Source organism: Ornithodoros turicata, chromosome 2, assembly GCF_037126465.1.
Source record: "Ornithodoros turicata isolate Travis chromosome 2, ASM3712646v1, whole genome shotgun sequence".
NCBI classification, from domain to species: Eukaryota; Metazoa; Arthropoda; class Arachnida; order Ixodida; family Argasidae; genus Ornithodoros; species Ornithodoros turicata.
Genome location: NC_088202.1, coordinates 125,339,723 through 125,359,204, shown reverse-complemented (window position 1 = coordinate 125,359,204; position 19,482 = coordinate 125,339,723). Strand labels below are relative to the sequence as shown.

The window sequence follows — 19,482 nt, the reverse complement described above, 5'->3', positions numbered from 1 at the left end:
GTCTGTGTCGTCTGATGTTTTTTCTGCTCTCCCATTTTTGGAATATGAGGGCCATTTCAACTCGTCTTTTTTTTTCTCCGCCGTTTCAAAGCTTGCGCGTTATGACCAGTAAATTAATCGAAAGGTGAAGTAATTCCTCAATGCGTCTTTCATAACAGCTGTATACTTAAATTGGGAACACGCGAGTGCTTCCAGAACTTCTGTTCAGTGCAACATTTCCAACACTTGTAGTAAACAGGATCCCCCCCCCCCTCTAAAGCTGTATGTGTGCACGTTGCGCACCACAACAACAACAACTTTATTTTGAGATGGGAGATAGGAGTTTCATCGCCAGCTACGCATGAACAAATATACCGTTCTCAAGTGATGAGCATTCCAGGAGGTACTTTCAAGGCCATCCCTTACCAGGGTACGTCGCTAGCACATCATCAACATGCCCGATACACAGAACAAGAACAGTAACGACCACATGCTGATGGTGACCAGAGACAGTTGTAGCTTTACACTTGAAACACAAATATTTAGGGATGGGCCAACCGAATCCGCGAATCCTAGGCAGGGATTGGAGGTTCGGGAATCCGAATCCCAGTGCTGAAAACAGCGAATCGAATCTTTCGAATCCATCAATCACGTTTGTTTGCCTCTTTTTAAAATTGGCGCTTCCGGAGTACGCCGAAAGCCTGATTGGCCGGCGGGTGTCTTCTTGATTTTTTTGTTTGTTTACATTGCTCTGGACTGAAAGAGTTCGGGCAAGAACTGTTACATTACAAGTTTAAAAGTAACATAGCTTTGTTGTTGATTGTTTCCTAGTTTTAGCGAAAGAATTCAGACTCGAGAGTTTATGTATTTCCTGTAGTCGATTAACAACATGTTAAATAAATTACATTTTAGAAGAAGTATATAGGTATGCTTTCTCCCTGAAAGTGAACTATTATTTAATTTGTTTCTCATTACACGAATATATCAAATTCTGCTTCAAAACATTTTTCAATAGAAGTGTTTTTTTCCCCTGGCTTTTTCGATTTTTTTTTTTAAGAAAGGATTCGAAAGATTCGAGATTCGTAAGATTCGTGGATTCGCGGAACCTTCCTTGGATTCGGATTCCGAAAATTCTGGATTCGTCCCATCTCTACAAATATTATTCAAATTAACTGACAATTAACTGAAATTAACAAATAAACGTGAGTTTTCAAATGACGTATGTTAGCTTACTCAGCTTTGTTAATTCATGTGCTACATGTCAACTTGCCTTAGTAAGTAAGTCAAGAGTATCTAATAACATACAGGGATTCCGAATGTCAACAGCAAGATATCAGCGATTAGTCCTGCCTATATACACTCCACCACAAGTCTGCAGGTTAAAAGTATTTTCTTGGGCACTTAATGCATCACTTTAACCCTTCTAGGATGATGACATTGAAAATTGCGATCCAAGGTGCACCTTCTGCAGGTAGAAGTTGGAGCTTCTCACCGAGCACGAAATTTTTACGTTTGTGCACATACGGCCACCCAAAATTTCGTTCAACAACAAAAGCTCCTAGTTGATGACATAAACTAGGAAAATTGAGTTGAGGGAAAATAAAAAGGAAGAAACGAACTGGAAGAAAGAATCGTACATATAAGTCCGATTTAGGTTTTATTAAAATAAAACTATGGAAAAATGAAAATAATTATTAAATAAATAAAATAAAAAATATGATAAAATAAAATAAAAATGAAAATAAAACGGAAGATATCAACACGAAAAAAGGACCATATATGCAATAATGTAAAACCCCGAGACTAGGGAACACGAAGGGACAGACACAACACGAAGTACCTTCGTGTTCCCTAGTCTCGGGGTTTTACATTATGCATCATCTTCACCAGCTCGCTTGCTTCTTAGCCATTTTTTCATTGTCATATATGCGAGCCCTGTTTAGGTTTTGGAATTACGTAACAATCAGCAGGCCCTTCTTTACAAGCGTCACAAATGTGCGCGATCGAGTGTGAGAACAAACATTTTTCTCTTTCTTTTTTTTTCGAATCTCTGTCTCCCATGCTTTACAGAGCAAATATGATGGTGTTGTCATCGCGAAATAGGAGTTTTTAAGGAATAAAATTCGTCATCAAAATTATGATAGGCGCTCAGAAAGGGGCTGAGTAGCCGCCAGAGGTCCCTGACTTCAAATCCAAGCAAGTACTGTTTTATTTCACTTTCTTTTTTTTTTCTTGCGCTTTGCACATGGCAAAATCAAAGAAACTTCATGTTTCGTCCCGAAGTGACGTACGCCTCAGAATTGTTCCTGGGTAGAACAGCTGTCATCGAAGTGGACAAAAACGTTTAATGGCCTCCACGAAGGCTCTGAGCTTGCATCCTATATACAATAGTGATCGACCACACATGGACGTGTAGTAAAGTCATCCGCAAGCTCCTGCCGACACACATTTGCAGGTTATTTATGAACAGAAATGTTAAAAGCGCCGTTTAAATATGTGACTGTGTTTGAACATGGGCCGCTGCTCTCCGTGTTTGTTGTTTTAACCGCAAAAGTAATGGAAAAGTAGACACGCTTTGTGGATCGGTCATCTTGATCACCGGAGAGAGCGCACGATCAAATGCTGACGAATGATGCGACCTTAGCTACCAGTACTCAGCAGGCCTCTGGCTCAGTATAGTAACTATAAACCGAGCGACCAACAGGAAGCGCACAAACGCTGTTCTTTAATGGCTCTTGGGCAAGCGTTCGAATGCTTGTAACAATATGTCAGGTTTTTATTTATTTATTTATTGTGTGCGTGCGTGCGTGCGCGCAAACCGCGTCAAACCGCAAAACATAGGAATGCACGTTCTATAACTGAGGCAAGCAGAATAGGTAGGAAGAACGAAACAAAGCAGATCACCTGAAGATTGTATTGCAAATGGATTCAAGATTGCTTCGTGACAGTGCGTTTGAATTGGCAATGGAAGTGTCACCGACCTATATGCTTATACTATTAGAGGTCTTTACCCAATATCGTAGGGTGACATCATAGGTATATGCACAAGTTTAAGAACGCCTCTGAGACTATGGGAGTATACAGGAGACACTTCCTTTGAATGCATTGAACACCGCTGTTGTTAAGGGCAGTGGATTTCAAGTATGGATACACAAACATGCAGACAAGTGTGGGGGATGGGCCGGTTGGAGACTGAAAGTTGGCTAAGCCTATATAGCTATACGCTTTATATAATGAAAACGAGAATTTTGTGACCCGCCTATGCATGTAAACTATAGCAAAAAAATTAAATTACCAGATGGTCACACCATTCCACTATACAAAGCCCAGATGTGTCATGTGTGGTGTTTGTAAACAAGCCTTCCCACAGAAGAGGAGTCCATAAATAAAAATACAGTGATTTAGTAATACATTAATATGTATTCGATCCAGTTAACAGTGGAGACGAGTAATACAGCTTTCGATCAAAGTATTCGAATATTCGATCACTATTTCAAGTTTGGAGAGTCTGGCATAATATCGCTGACAAACACTAACATATTTTCGTGTTTTCCACTCATGTGAGTCACCATTAAACGAAGCTTCCACGTCCAGAGCGTACAATAAGACAATCGCAGAACCACCTGTGATTTGCTTGTGGAAAGTTTCCTCAATATCGCGTCCCTTGGCGCAATAAAATACCAGTGAAACGTTACCCAGAATCATATATCAGTCGACACTTACAAACTGAACAAAGAAAATTATTTAATGCCGCCCACTATGAAGTCAATTATGAATAATCACTCTTCGCACATCACTATACAAAGGGTGAAGAACGTACGGAAACACACACACACACACACACACGTTCTCGCAAAATGCACTGTCCATTATAGTTATATATAGAGAGCTATGCTGTATAGTTATATAGTATAGCAATTAAATAAATGTTTAATAATCTCCCGATTAGTTTACGCGATCTCACAGGAACAACAACAAGCCACGTTTTTGCAAATGTTGATACTTCCTGAGCTGGCTACTTCATCCTGCTGTTGAATGTAATTGAATTGGAAAAAGAAAAACATGTGCGTAGCCCATACTGCAAAACTGTTGCATGCTGTTCCTTTCTGATACACAGTCTGCTCGTGTACGATATCCAAACCAATGTACTGATGGCACCTATACTATCTCAAGCCGGCTGTTCACTTTCCACAAAGAAATATTTGCTTTGATATATCGCAAAACAACATTCTCAATATTGACTACGCAGATTAAACAAACGTGAGCACGAGTCGTAGATATCGTTTACTTATTTTTAATTGTTATTTCACATCTGCAGCTATCTGGCTCATACACACAGGTGGGTTCATTGATCATGAAGCGACAATACTAACACCCGGAACAGCAACAGTACCTGTTTGCAACGAGCATGCTCCAACGATTAAGATTTCACATCCTCATTTTCCCCATGTCATACAGACAACTGTTTCTGAACAACCGAAACATAAACAAACGCCGCGCTCAAAGATACATGGGGGCCGCCATTTTTGTTTACCCTGGAGCATAACATAATGGCGGTGGTTTGCCGGGCGCGTTTGTGAAGCATACGATCATAGTGCACGACGAAAATTATGTGAAATCACGTCACATTACCTGTACAAGAACTCATCGTTGGTAGGACGTTCGTTGGGATACGAATGATGTTGAGTTTATTAGCGGCAAGCGCTACGGGCAGCCTCAACAAAGAGAGATGGGTTTCCAGTCCGTGCAGGGAAAGATTTATGGCGGCGCCGGCATCGAGTTTTGGCGCCCTCTTTGAATTGCGGAAGTCGGCATCGGTGCGGCGTGGAAGCTTCCTGCACGAGGTTCTCAGAATTCGTGGCAAGGTGAGTATTTCGAGGACACTGATACGCGGATAATCAAATACGATTTCGAAATTACGTATTGAAAAGGTCAGCGTGACCGGTATATGTACACTTAACAACACTTAATTATGCAGAATCAATTTGGATCATCGTTACACAATAAATATACAACCTCTGTAGAAGGCGCGCGCAGGGTGAAGAAAGCTGCGGTCATTTAATGTTGACAGGAATGTACCATTAACTTTGCCCGCAAATTTACATCAATATTTTTGTATTTTATCAGTATACCCAAGTAAGGCATGTAGCATTGTAGCCTTAAACGGGGCGTTCATCAGTGTGGGGCACTAGTCTCAACCGATCAGCAAATGAAACGCTTAGGAAACACGCGAACGACAACCATCAGCGTAAACGGAATCACACGGATACCGTAAAACGTGAAACGAAGTTACAACAAAAACGAGACCTGATTATTCGCTGAACGAGAAACAAAGCAGAAGCCGCTGCGGGCGACTTCAGAGTAACCGAGTGCAAGGGCTCTAAGAAACAGTTAACACGATCGACGCGGTAAAACGTAAACATAACGTAATTGTGGCCTACCTCAATTGTGTCCTAAACGAAACGCGTATGGAACGAAACACAAGTTACGTGACATGCACGTAAACGCATCCTAACGCAGCATTTATTTGCGGGTGACATATGTGTGACGCACGATGACCACTTCAGATGTGCTTCCTCTAGTGCAGCCGACATCTGAATGCGCGACCTGCTTGCATCTCGGACCAACACCGCACATTCGGAGGCTTCTGAGGCGCTGGGATAAATAATTCATGCGCGCTGCTAGCGCCAGTAACAGCCCTTCAGAGCATGCGCCACAAAGAAGAGGGCGGCGAGGTGCATCACGTGATATCGACGTCACTCGGAGAGGGGTGGCCAAGCCATCCGGGAACGAGAGTGGAAAATCCTCGGACGGCGGAGAAGGAAAGCATGAGCAAAGACCGAAGAGGGCGAGGACGCGCCGGGCGAGGGAGAGCAAAAGAAAATTGTTGAAATATCCATGCTTGGCTTGCTTGTATTTTTTAAACTCAGGAACAAGGGGAGAGGAGAAGGTACCACGTGGAAAAGAGAGGAGCCCGACCTCTATGAGCGTTCAAAGTGTACTCTCGATGCCAGCGTGCACAGCACGGCAAAAGGCGAGGGTAGCTCAAAAGAGGGTGAGGGCTTTGCTCTGGCAGATATTAATTGTGCCGGGAAGAAATTATAATGCGGTCTCAGGGCTAGGAGGGAAATGTTCTTGGCGTCTCATTCGCTCAGAAAGGAATCGATCATGTACGCAGCCACGTAGCTGTGAGCGACAGCCGCCATTGCTGTTACCTCTCCCCCAGGCTGCCCTTCCTCAGCCCAGCAGAAGAGAAGCGAAGAAAACCTCGTCGGCGCTATCAAAGTGCCAGCGCAGCACGCGGAGCGCGTCAGTCGCGGCCGCTCGCGTCCAGTGTCGGAGGTGCACTCGTAACAGAGGGCGCCCAGCACCAGAGCTCAGGGGCAGCCCCCACCCCTCGCTTCCCTCAGAGCTATAAGCGCGCCGTGCCCGGTGGCCAGCGCAGTCGTGTCCTCAGGCATCGTTGGGTGCAGTCGTTCGACATCGTGTGCTCCTGCCACTAGTGCCCAGTGCTCGTGTCCGGTGTGCGGACCCCGTGCGCGATGACGCCGGTGACGTGCCGCTGAGTCACTCAAATCTCGTGGACCCAATGAGTTCCTACCAATTCGTCAACTCGCTTGCCTCGTGCTATGGACAACGCGGCGGCGGCGGCCAGGATTCGGACTATTACACGCCGCAAGTGCAGCCGTATGGCGCAGCCGGTGGCTGTTACAGCGGGCCCGCATCGCCCGTTCAGCCTTATGGAGGTCCGTACAGTCAACCTGCTGCGCACCTTCAAAACGGCGAACATCCTTTTGCCACAGGCTGTGCACAACGCCTCGGTGGACACCCTAGTTCACGAACACCAACGCCTTCGGCACCTGCCGCCGTCGCCAGTTGCAAGTACGCGGCCGAGTCCACAGCGGCGTCTCCGCAGGACTTGAGCGCGTCTAGCACCCAGTCGCCATCAAGCCCCGAGACCCGGGGCTCGTCGCCGTCGCCGGGTCAACCACCGTCGTCAGGCGGTGGTGGCCAGCAGCCCAGTCCGCAGCCACAACAGAATCGGCCCGTCGCAACCGCCGCGTCCGGCCAAAACTCAGGTCCAAACTCGTCGCCACAGCAACAACAGCAAGGTCAACAGAAACCTGCCTATACTTCAAATCCACCGCAGATCTATCCGTGGATGCGTAAAGTTCACGTCGGCCAAAGTGAGTACCACGTTCAGTCCCAAGCGCACGCGGTCAGACCACGCGGTCTTCTGGAGGCGGTCCTTTCGCAACACTACCTTTTCTATGGCTCGAGCATGTCGTAAATATTGCCGTTTCTCCACCCCTGAGCCATAAAAGTCAGCGAGCGTGGGCCACTGTAAAGGGGCTACTGGCTCAGATCGTAATTCTGTTGTCTCGTCGTTGGTTCTTCCGGAAGCTATAAAAACGTCGGGGACACGGCGGGTGGTGGCCTCGCACATTTTTACGACCGTCTTAACAGCGCGACAGGTCCAATCGCGTCGCTTGTTCGTGACAGTTCTAATGGCGTTAGTAAATTTACACAGATTTCGTTTCTCCGCCTTCTTTTCGCACTCGAGGCGTGCTTCGCTAAATGCTCAGCTGACAGAGGAGTTGTGGGGAAGATTATGCATGCGGGATCAGTCTTGAGTCTGTTTCGTCTTGAAATGAGGCGCCGACGGCAGATTTCAAGCTAATCAGGTGTAACCTGTCAGGGATATGATATTGTTTTTGTAAACAAGAGACAGTGCTGTATAAGTTACACGCCCAGAACCATTTTATTCGTCAATGCAAAAACGAGCCGTATAGATACACACAGCTAAGTTCCGAATCGTTTTTCCTTTTCTGTTGTGATGAAGCATGATGACATTGAGTACACGTCTATACGTCATAATAACAGCGTGTAGAAAACAACTGATTCATACACAAATTTCGTGACGCCATACTTTGCTAAAGATGTTAAGTCGTTAAAGTCGATACCATATCGTGTGTTTCTGAGCCGTTTAGCGTAGTAAACGTAATAGCTGTGGAGACAACATGCAATGATACAGTTCGAACCCACGTGCGCGTTTGCCACCTGTTGTGTTTATCAGTATACTGCAGGTGCTTCAAACAGCGAGCCAACGCATATTTTACGCATAACGAATTTGATATAGGAAGTGAAATTTGCGAATTTGGCAACTTACAAGGTTGCCGATACGCGCATGATCTCAGGAAGGGTTTTCACTGAATTTTAACAGACAGTAATCGATTCAACAAGGATCGCCACGCATTCTCGCTGAGTTGTGTTTGTGTTGCAAGGTAACCTATTCGTGTTGGCACCATAGCAGCGATGATTGTACAAAAGCTTACTAGATGCGGTGTGTGATGAGGTAAATAAATGTAAATAATCAACCGAATTGGTTGCTCATATGCCGTGATCCGAAATAATGCTCATTTTCGGGGTCACGCTTTTGTCCGCTCTGACTGAATAGTGATGGAATACTAAGAAATAAACGAAAAGGCCCGGGCAATATCGTGTTGTGAAGGCCCGCGAGCATCAGGCTTCATATATTACGGCGCGAGAAACCATTACCGCAAATCGATGCTTCTTCCCGCGAAATTGGGCGGAATAGATCTGCACCCACAGTGAACCCCTCAGGAAATTTCGGACGGGTCTCAGATACAACGGAGCACCGGTTCCATATATACATGGACGTTTCTTTCCCCCTGACTGATGATCCTCTGGTCCTAATGATAGATGTTCTCGGTGTCTCAGTGCGGGGGCCATTCATGGGAAAAACGAAGGGAGACAGCCCTGGCAGATATCTTGATGCTGCTCTAATAACGAGCCGGCGACTCTGAATAGGCAGTGTTTGCCTTGGGAGTGATAAGGACCCAGAGGACGGGAAGTGCCCAGGGAAAGGCGAGAAAGGGCAGAAGGGGCCATAACAAGCTCGCTTAAAGTTTCGGGATTGTGATTGGCAATTGGGAATCGGTGCTACAGCATCGTCGTTCAATATTTAACTCAGTTGTCGTTGTGGTGTTTCTAAACTGTTATTAGTGCACTAGTGTGTCCTGATTGTGAAATATGCACTTCCATCAATACCTGCTGGTGCACACGTTGGTATCATTAAGTGGCTGCGTAAAAATGCGTACGATATACCCAAATAGTAATGATCAAGGTTTTGTGTCTGCCGCATTTTCTACATATCGTTGTGCGAAATAAAAAAGTGTAACAAAAGGTGCACAGGCCACAGGGCTACACTATCGTAATAAACAAGAATAGATGATGGGATACAGAGAAGGCGTCCGAAACGAAGATGCGAATGACATAACAATCTCGTTCAAAAAAAACTCAGTAATCCGCTACGTGGCGCCCATGACAGTGTGTGTATATTTATGGCATTCAACGACGATAACATAGACCTTGCGCAAACAACACCTCGTTGTGCTAGCTGGATAATTTCAGAGTTGTCCGCAATGTTATCGGTGTATATGTACAAAATATATTGCATATTACGATATATGTGACTTGAAGCGTTCATTTGTCAACACTGCTGAAGGTGGTTGTGTTCCCCCAAGATATCTTGAACGCGAGCCGAACAATTGCTGACCTGAAATACACTCGATTTACATGTTAAAGGTTCTTGAAGTTTGCGGTTCTATAGCTGACAACTGGTAATAGAAAAGCAGCAACGTTCGCTTGAGCATGTGCAGTAAATCATCATCTTCGGTCCCACAAGGATGTCATGTTCTGTACAAAAGAAAGACCGCCGCTCGCTCTCTGCTCCTGCTATAGAGCGCCGCTAGGGTGCAGCACCTGACCCTTGGAATGGCTCTGCTCCATTGTGCTACTTTTTAAATTTGTCATCGATTTTCTTTTGTGTAGAACATGCGCGGATTGGATGATACATTATGAATTGTGCGTCCACCGTGCGCGTCTTTTCCGGGTAAAGGGCGCTTGGAATTGCTTTCAAATAAAGTACGTTGTAAAAAGGAAATTACATGACGTAAAATTATATTCGTGTCGTACTTTATTGCAGTCTGAAAGGGACCCAAATGTCAATCATAAAGCTCTAGAAATTGTAAATTATTTTTCTTGTAGAAATTGTATGGGCTTATAACTTGGAGGAAACCTATCATAGCTCTGTAAAACTGAGGAGTTCTTTTAGAAATCTAATATTGCTCCGCCAAGCGGCCGCTGCGGACACCCTCGTGTAGCAACACTGGTGCAACACACTTCGGCATCTATTGAGAATGCACCCAATAATAGTCGAACGACTTTCTGTGTATAACGCCTCTTATCCTTCGAAATTTTGTGTTACAAAACATCTGTCGTCGAACATGCCTGGTCGGGCGCATCTACACCACAACGCGGTGCAGGCATCCATGCGAATCAGCTGGAATAGAAGTTCTGCTCTCGACTTTCACTTTCTGGTCACGCCAACCACGTCGGATACAAACAATGGTACTCGGAAGCAGATGACACGAAGAGAGAGATGCCAGGAGATGGCACAGATGTTCCTGCATGTCCCACAAAACTGTCCAAGTCGTCGTGGTTCTTCGAAGCAGAGATGGGCATAAATACATTTTTGCTGAATTTAAATATAAGTACAAAATACTTTGTTTAAATATGTATTTAAGTATCGGGCATAAATACTTTGCAAGTGCAGTATTTAAATATGAAATATAAATACAGTATTTATATGCCATAAATACTTTCATAAATACATTGAATGAACAAATACTTAAGATCAATACAGACTAAACAACTGTTCATATCAGCCTTCGAGCAAACCGGTACGAAGTAACAGCGTTCCTTCAACATGGCGATTTTAATGATTAAATTGTTAAATTAGGCGTCTTTATCGTCCATGCAGCTCCTTTCCTGGTCCTTGGTCCTGGGGTCTCTCTGAGGTTTCAGAGCCGAAGGCTCATATACGGTACTCAGTGCAGTATTGGTAGAAATGAGTAACGTTGGTGCCATTCGATTGCTGACACAAGTGCAGTATCCCCCCCCCTCCCACACACACACACACACAAAAGATAATAATACTAATTGGGTGTTTACGTCGCGAGACAACTGGGACAAAAAAAAATAGAAAAGAAAAAAAAGAAGCATACTTCTACGTGTGTAGCAGTGCTTTATATTAGGTGAATAACCTCTATAGCCTCTAAGCAAGGCCTCAGTCACGACAGTACATGCAGTTGTCAAATTTTGAAATATGCACATTTGTTGTATGTACATGTATTTGCAAATTATTTAAGCAAATAAATACTCAAAAACGGTATTTAAGCGCAAATATAAATACATATTTCTAGCCTTTATTTAAATACAAGATATAAGCACATGTATTTAAATAGTATTTGAAATACCATGTATTTCTTGTATAGCTTGTATTTAAATGGAGTCTAGAAATACAACGACAACGCTGCGTGGAGAAGCGCGTACAAGTATCAAGTAATAAGAACTATGCCCATGCCTTTGATAATAGTTGCTATCCCTTGAAACTTGTACGCGAATGCCCACGCAGCGGTGTCGTTGTACTTCCCTCCGCGGACGTTTGCCGGCGCTGTGATAAGTCGCCGCTGGCAAAATATCAATCTTGGATATTCGTTAGTACGGAACGTAAGTCGAAGTGAGGGCTTACGCTTTGTGTGTGTCATCACAAAGACCAATTTTGCATGGTGGTACACACAAAAACAACCGCGATTGAGTTTTATTTTACAGTGCATTTAAAATCAATTCCGTTGGTTTCGGGTTTTGACTAGTCTATACAGTGAATGAATGTCGGCCAGTTACACTTCACTTTTCTTTTTTCTCCCTAAGTATGTCAAAAGAAAATACATATCGGGCTTACCTTATTCACTTATTTCGCATGGATGAGAATGTGATTAGAAACGTGCGTTTAGGAAATGTGGTTCGCGCTAAAAGCGGGTAAGATATCAAACCCGGCACCCTTCAAGTAATGTATACTCCTTCGTGAGCATAGCTTGCGTGAGTATGCATGCCTCATAACCTTCCACATGCGAGTCGAGCGCTGCAGACTCATTTCATACGTGTAGTCTCTGATCACTTATTCACTTTGTGGTGCGAAGGAAGTCCGTTGATGTCGATAACGCCGGCTGCTGCGTCTGGACAACATCATCGCCCTGCCCGCTTTTTCACTTAGCGAGATTGAGTGATCTTTGTAATTCACTTCATCACCGTGTCTTTCGGCGGCATGTGTCTAGCAACATTCCAGTGCTGATAATGTGCGCTTGACGAAATTCATCTTGCTCGCCGCGTGCCCCCACGCAAACGTTTTTGAGCTGCACAGATGTCATCTGCAATATAGGAATGCACGGGCTTCTGTGGGAAGACTGCGCGTGAAGTATGCGCCTTGAGGGTAGAGGTGCATCGCAGAAAAGTGATTCAGTCACCAACGTCATCCATTCACAAACCAACAGCACACGTAATGCGTTTGTTTTCAACCTCACACGTTGTGCATGGGTTTTCTTTCGCCTATGGATTTTCCTTGTATACATTATGGCCCGCTTTTAAATCATGTTGTGAAGAAACAGAATAGAACAGGTAAAGCGTACGACGAAGAAAAATTTCTGTAAGAAATTTACATTTGTGCTCATGATCGATCGCAGCGCTCTATTGCGATCACCACTCAGTGTATAGGGAACAAACAGTCGTGGAAAGCTGTCTTTGTTCGTTCGTTCACAGTCTCTTTACTACACATGAGCTTATTAGAAACCATAAAGTACCCAACTTCCTTGGTAGCGCTCAAATGCACTGACGACACAAGACGAACCCATGCACGGCGCTGTCGTCTTTGGTCGTCCGTGTATTTTAGCGCAGCCAAGGAAGTTGACATGTACTACCAACACGCCCAGAGGAAAGTCTTGGCTAAATAAAGTACCTAGTACAACAACAAGAAGTAAGTAGAAATGAGTGTGTCTTGGAGATTGTTATGGAAGCACTTGAACATTCAAAATGCAGAGAATAATATTGTATTCTCTTTCCTAATGTTTCACTTACGCTAATAATGAACTACACGTGTCATTAAAACAAACAAAATAAGCTTGAAGGCTCCGTCAGACAATACGAAAACCCGAGAAACACCGCTCAAAGCCAACTCTGGTCGTATCGGAAATTTGTCGTGCGCAAGCAAACAGTGTCTGCAGCAAGCATACCAAAGATCCGTCACACGAGTGCATTCTATTCCCCACAGGCGATTTGAGTGGGGAGACGAATTCGTTTCCTTACACATTCCCGCGTTTGAAATCAGATTTAGGCGCGCCTGTTCCCTGTACGGAGAAAATGGAAAGCAGCACATAAAGCAGAAAGATCAAAATAAATCTCCACTTATGGCTCCAACAGTTTGCATGATCGGGCGACGCTCCTTGACGGTACAATTTCGTTCTTCTCGCCCTCTGCACAACAAGGCAAAGGAGACAGACAGAAGGAGGGTTTGATTCTCGCTCCCCCTGTGATGATTATTGATAGTCCGATCGGACCAGTCGCTTATTTGTATCCGCCGTCGGGCGCGTATTTCCCCCAAACGGGCCGCGCGTTGTCGTCGCTTCGCTCGTCGGTCCGTCGCTCATTCACGTTCAAATTGTACGCGAAATTTTATTGACTTAAGCTATAGGACATCGCGGTTATATATGGTTATAGGATGCTAAGATCGATAATCGATTTTAGCATGCGGCACCAAACTGACCAGTTTTTAACCTTACTCAACCTTTATATTATAGGGTGTCTCAAGCTGTACATATGGGAATGTTGTAAGATTATTTTTCTTTACAAGCGAGCAAGTATTTGTACTTTAACGGTAGATACTATACATAAAATAGTTTATGTGTTCTTTACACCAGCACTGTGTTGTTTACTTCATTCCGCGAGCAATGTGGTAGACCATAACAGCACAAGCATAATCATCAAAATATCTTATTATTATCTCATTATTATTATCTTATTATATCAAAATAAGTTATTGTGTTTGATCTCATTTTGCTAACACCAGATTCTCATTACAAGCTTCAGTAATATAACATGAGGTAAGAGTGAGAATTAAATATTTGGAAAGGCAAATGTCCTAATAAATGTTAAAACGGCTGCTGGCAGTCATATAGGCTTCGGGTCTTTCATTTCACATAAAAGTGAAAGGGAAAAGAAGAACTACCCACATCCGTTCCCGTTTGAAGAACATTGGAAAAACAAAAAGGAAAGAGCGTATATTGAGGGTGTCAACGCCAAAAACGAAAGCGGCTCACCGAGTAGCATCTACATGATGTGAAACATGTCATCTACATGAGCAACAAAGCAAAGCAAATTACTTTTATTGTATTCTTTCAGGATTTGCATTTGTACACACTAACTGTCCCTCTATCCCGGTAACTGACTTTTGGGCGTTGTAGAGTCAGCGTTGCGGTAAAGCAAGCTGATGATGACGATGATGATTCCTGTTTTTGTGGCGCATTGGCAAAAATGGTCATAGTGCGCAAAAACCTTGGTTAGGATACAACCAGTTAAAAATAAATATGTTGTTGAATAAAAGCATGGAATGAGTGTGTAAAACGTCTGTTTAAAACTACAGAAGGTTTACAGTCCCAGTGTCTATTAAAATACTTAATTTAAAACTCTGCTAAACGGAATTATAGCCTCATCACCAAGCAATAACGTAAAGCAAGCGTATGCATCCTTTGTTTGCAAGGACCATTAGTAAAAGTAAAGTAATAATTTAAAAAAAAATAGAGAAGAAGACGAAGCCAAGGTTAGAAGACGACAAGCAAAATTTCACCCATAGTCCAGGCATCTCTTCAAGTTAGTTGGCTGGTTAACTTGGAGTTATGCAGATTAAAATCGTGTTTTTTCTAAGCATTGCAACTTTGAACTTCATTTTGTAGCACCGCAATCTATCACTGCACTATTATTTCACGAACGATCCGCACTCTTTAGGCGTTGATGACAGCCGTTGCAACTATAAAGCAGAATTCCAAAGCGAAGACTATCGACTCATTGGGAAAATAACGAGAAGGATCTACACTTCCGATAATAACTTCCGTCTTCTCCTTCCTTCTAACAGATTCCCCGTAAGATATCCGCAGTACGGGTCTACACGTTTCCAACCCGCTTCATGTAACGCCGTTGTCGCCTATAGCGTTGCCCAACACCACCGTGTATACAAGCGCACACACAGCCCCACCTTTTCGGACACAGACACAGAGTAAGAACTCTTATCAGTCCCCGCGTAATTATGACCGAATCTGCACAGCGCTGAATCATCCTTCATCCGGTTACCGAGGAAGAATGAATAGAAAGAAGGATAAGGGTGAGGGTATACGCAACGACTCTTGGGTCCTGACTGACTCTCTCACGTTCTCCTCTTCAGCACAAGCCTAATTAATGCTCCCATGGTTGCCGCTGTTTGGAGCTGCTCCAAAGTTCTCACCCACTCATCTACTCTTCTTCGTCGAGGTTTCCTAACATATCTGACGGGAGCACCGTAAGGCTCTGCCGCTGCTCCCCGCACGCGTGCATGTTTGTCTTCCGTTGGTCTCACCGTGAAGCGTCTCCCCAATGTTTACGAAAACGAGGACGCTTCTGTTCTGTCGTTTTATAGCTCCGCGAAGAACGCGTTCTATATGTATATCGTCACACTTAGCGAAACTTGACAGGCTCAAATCTTTCTACGAAGATTCACGTGCGTCACTGACTCGGAGTTGAAAGCACTCAGTCTCACTGAAGCGTTATAGCAACGTCCCCACAACCCCTAATCAACTGGAATGAGAAGAAGAGCTCTGAGGTAATATTTTATTCGCAGTTTTCTATACCTTCGACCAACATTCGGCTTCGGCTGGGATCAAACTCGGGATCTTCTTTCCAGCAAGCCAGCGCGCTATATCACACGATACTAACAAAAATGTGTGCTATACTTGCGCTGTTTCTCACATTCAGAACTTGATAGACACTAGTCTAAGACCTTTCCAATTGTCAAGACATAAAGTTGAGTTCGTCTAAGTTCTCTCCTCCCGAGACCACAGTGTCTGTACGCTGATTAATGTTACGTACCAGGTTGTTACATTTTCGGAGCATGTCTTTCAGACCATGCTATAACTCAAAGACGGAAAACGGAGGACGAGTTTGAGTTACGCGAGGGAGTCGCAGTGAGTCGGTGACTTTTTTCTTGGCTTGCGTGGTGGACGAGCTACTGGCTTCATGCCCGACAGCAGCTCTTTCATTTGGACGGAACAAAGCACAGGCTGTGTTCCGAGCACCTTTCGTCTTTCAGACTGTAAGTCACAATGCGAACCTTTCGGGCGAACTTTTGATCTTTTTATTTATCAGCTCTTCAGTTTAGTGCTAAAAAGATTGCTCTCCAGAAGATACCGCTGGTGAGGACCCTTTTCCTGGTTCAAAAGTCCGAACATGTCGAGATAGATCTAAGGAGGCTATATACTCCCCTTCGATTAACCATCACTGGAGATTGGCATGCTGTGGCAGTGACGGTATTTTCTTACCCACTGCCGTTATATACGCATTGAGGCGTTGAACTTCCCCTGTATCTCGACCAGCACACAAGCGCGAAATTGAAAGTCTGAATTCTCAGGATGCTAACTGTGATGTCAGCACGCAGCATTAATCAATCAGACAGACTGATATAGCTCTCCAATACCTGCGTGCCGCATGGTATATCTGCCTCTCTCTCACTCAGGAAGCCGCTCAACGGCTGTTATATCCCGTAGGCGTGGCGAAAGTGTGTGACAAACTGCCTCCCAACGAAGGCACGCATACTCATATGTGCCTTTCTCGTCATGCGATGGCAATCACTCGATAACGGAGTAGCACCTATTTCGAGCTCTTTTGCGACTGCATCCCGTCGCATCAGAGCCGGCAGAGGGATGAGTGTATTTTCGGAAGAAGAGAACCTGGGTCGCCACTTTAAACCTAGGTTCTCCTGGGCGACCGATATCGAAGGAAAAGGAGGGCCCCGAACTGCTAGCGAGAAAAATGGTGAAGGGGAGGCAAGGAGATTATGGCGCTGTTTACACCTCTTATGGGTCGCTCCTCTTTCTTCGGAAGTAGCCGGGAAATATATGGAGGGCAGAGCACACGCGAAACAACGCCGGGAATCGTGTCGAGTTAGGAAAGGATTGGGTGGCATTTGGCCCAAAGGAGGAAGCGCATTTAACGTAATGGCACCATAAAGCAGGATTTGCATAATGCCGTTGCCCGCGTGCTTTCTACGCTTCATCGTCGCCGCTTCAAACAGTTATTTCCGAGAAGGTAAATCGAAGAAGTTGTCTAACATGGGTTGCCGCCGATCTTCGGACCTTCGTGATCTCTGAGAAGTATACCGCGAAGGTTGAGGTCGCTTGTATGAAAGCACGATTGTTGCATGCGCGTGTGGAAATTAACCCACGTCTCTGCATGAGTTGGAAGGAGTGTATTTCTTCTAGTTGAGGTTTCATTTCTTTTTTTGTCTTGTTTTTTTTATGCACGAAACGAGAGCGACGCGTACTAGGCGAATGCAGCTAACAAAATCTGGCAATAAAATTATATTCCTTTCTTCTTTTTTAATGCGCTTTTTCGTCTACTATGATAGGGGCGAGGTTTTCTTACAAGTTTGCAGTGAAATTAATATTTAAAAGATAATAAAATACCTACCCAAATTAGTGAAGTACTTTTTTAAACCGTAGTAGTTTTTTTTTTTTTTTTGAAGTGGTTAAAGTTTTTGAAATTTTGACACCAACTGCATTTACTTATAATTAATTTACACTTACGTTCCAAGGGATGCGTATGGCCAGTAATTTATGACATCGCGCTTTAGTCAGAATAGCGCAGTGTTTCAACTCATTTGCACTCAATTTCGCGGTCCAATAACCGTTCATGAAAACTGAAACGACAATGGCGCAAGCAGATTGCTTGGTCACAAAGTATACCATCATATTGTGAAAAGAGCTAGTACACAGAGAAGCCAGAATTGAGGCTTGTGGGCATTATGTATAGTATATAGAAAGCAGAATAAAAATACATATGTGGCGTCATGTTTACCCCTGTCACACGGCAAACTGAATGGCATTCCCAGTGAATGTCATTCGTTCGTATTGCATCGAGCTACACGAAGAAAAAGAATGGCATTCGCAAACGATGTCACTGTCGATGATTAAGACAACGAACATATGATGCTATATATGTACAGTCACATTCGTTATGGTTTTATTTCATTTTCTCCAAACTAGCGAAACATTAGATTATTTCACAGAATCGTTGCGTTTTGGACGACGCTTCCCAAGCAGCGCAACATGTGGGCCCAATATTGGGCCGGCATTGCCTATATTGGTCCAATATAGGGCCGGTATTGCCAATATTTGTCCAATATAGGGCCGGTATTGCCAGTATGGGCCCAGTATAGGGCCGGTATTGCCAGTATGGGCCCAATATAGGGCCGGTATTGCCAATATTGGTCCAATATAGGGCCGGTATTGCTAATATAGGTCTAATGTTGGGCCAACATGTTGCGCTGCTTTGGTCAGTTGGCTATCACAGGCCTAGTAAGAAGCCTATCGGGACCACACTTGGCAACATGGCGCCAGGGAACGAGGGTGGTTATCTGAAAAACAATGTCTTCCTTCCTTCATATCAAAGTTATTGAGTTCATGATAAGACATTGAACGAGTACAACTTTTCATTCGTGTCTAATTTCTCCTAACGGTTTATCGTTTTCTTTTTCTTTTTTTTTTTATTTTTGCTACCTCTCTACTGGCGAGGGTACGCAGTCGGTGCGAGAGGGAACAGCCAAAGAGCTAATCAAACCCATTCGCTGGACGAATGCCATTCGCGTGTAATGCCACTTCGTTTCACCGTGTGACACGGAACGAATGTCATTCGGTGAGAATGACGTTCAGTTTGCCGTGTGACAGTTGTATTACATGAAAAAAAAAAGTCGCAATGTCCCTTTTGTGTGTCTACCAGACGACATGCAGAGAAAGTAGAGATAGGAACGCTTCTAAACCGATGATGCCACGTGTGTAAGCAAGCGGATAAGCAGGCTTTATATAAAAAAAGAACAAGAAGAAACGTTTTTGAAAATATTTCTCACTGTTGCCGCTTTGTACCAAATAATATTTGTTCATCCCACGCTTACGCGTGGAAACTAACATTTCCATGGGGTTAGTGAATATTATAAATCGCTCACATTACGTGAGTAGAAGTTTTCATGTTAAGCGCGACATTATATTCGCAAAAACGATACTCACCACGTATAGAACCGCGTTGTTGAGGAAAGTATTATTTCCCTCTTTCTCTCGTTTGTTACGTGTACCTGCATAAAAGGACGACAAAACTTCACTCAAGTGATGATAGACAGACGGCGTGTAAGTTACTAGTTGCTTAGCATATTCCTCCGTGGGTGCTCAACGTTCGAGGGCTAGTTGTTTGTTTTGTTTTCCTACTATATCTAACTACGTGTATCTGCCAGAGCGCATTGTTTGCACCGCAAAACCCGTCACTGGCGGTGCTTTCCGCGCTACGCACGCACAC

General features: G+C 44.1%; 1 protein-coding gene and 1 long non-coding RNA gene across 3 annotated transcripts in view; one reads left to right on the top strand and one right to left on the bottom strand.

The window, feature by feature from the left end:
* The window catches only part of LOC135386064 (uncharacterized), a 302,227-nt gene that overhangs the window by 138,715 nt on the left and 144,030 nt on the right, over positions 1 to 19,482 (bottom strand). For both annotated transcript variants that reach the window (XR_010420580.1, XR_010420579.1), the window contains exon 2: positions 19,200 to 19,264. This is a non-coding gene — a long non-coding RNA (uncharacterized LOC135386064). The remainder of the gene's footprint in view (positions 1 to 19,199; positions 19,265 to 19,482) is intronic.
* LOC135386063 (homeobox protein Hox-A5-like) overlaps positions 6,285 to 19,482 on the top strand; it is a 42,825-nt gene continuing 29,627 nt past the window's right edge. The window contains exon 1 of the mRNA XM_064615784.1: positions 6,285 to 7,166. Coding sequence (XP_064471854.1) covers positions 6,569 to 7,166 — 598 coding nt within the window. The 5' untranslated portion in view covers positions 6,285 to 6,568. The remainder of the gene's footprint in view (positions 7,167 to 19,482) is intronic.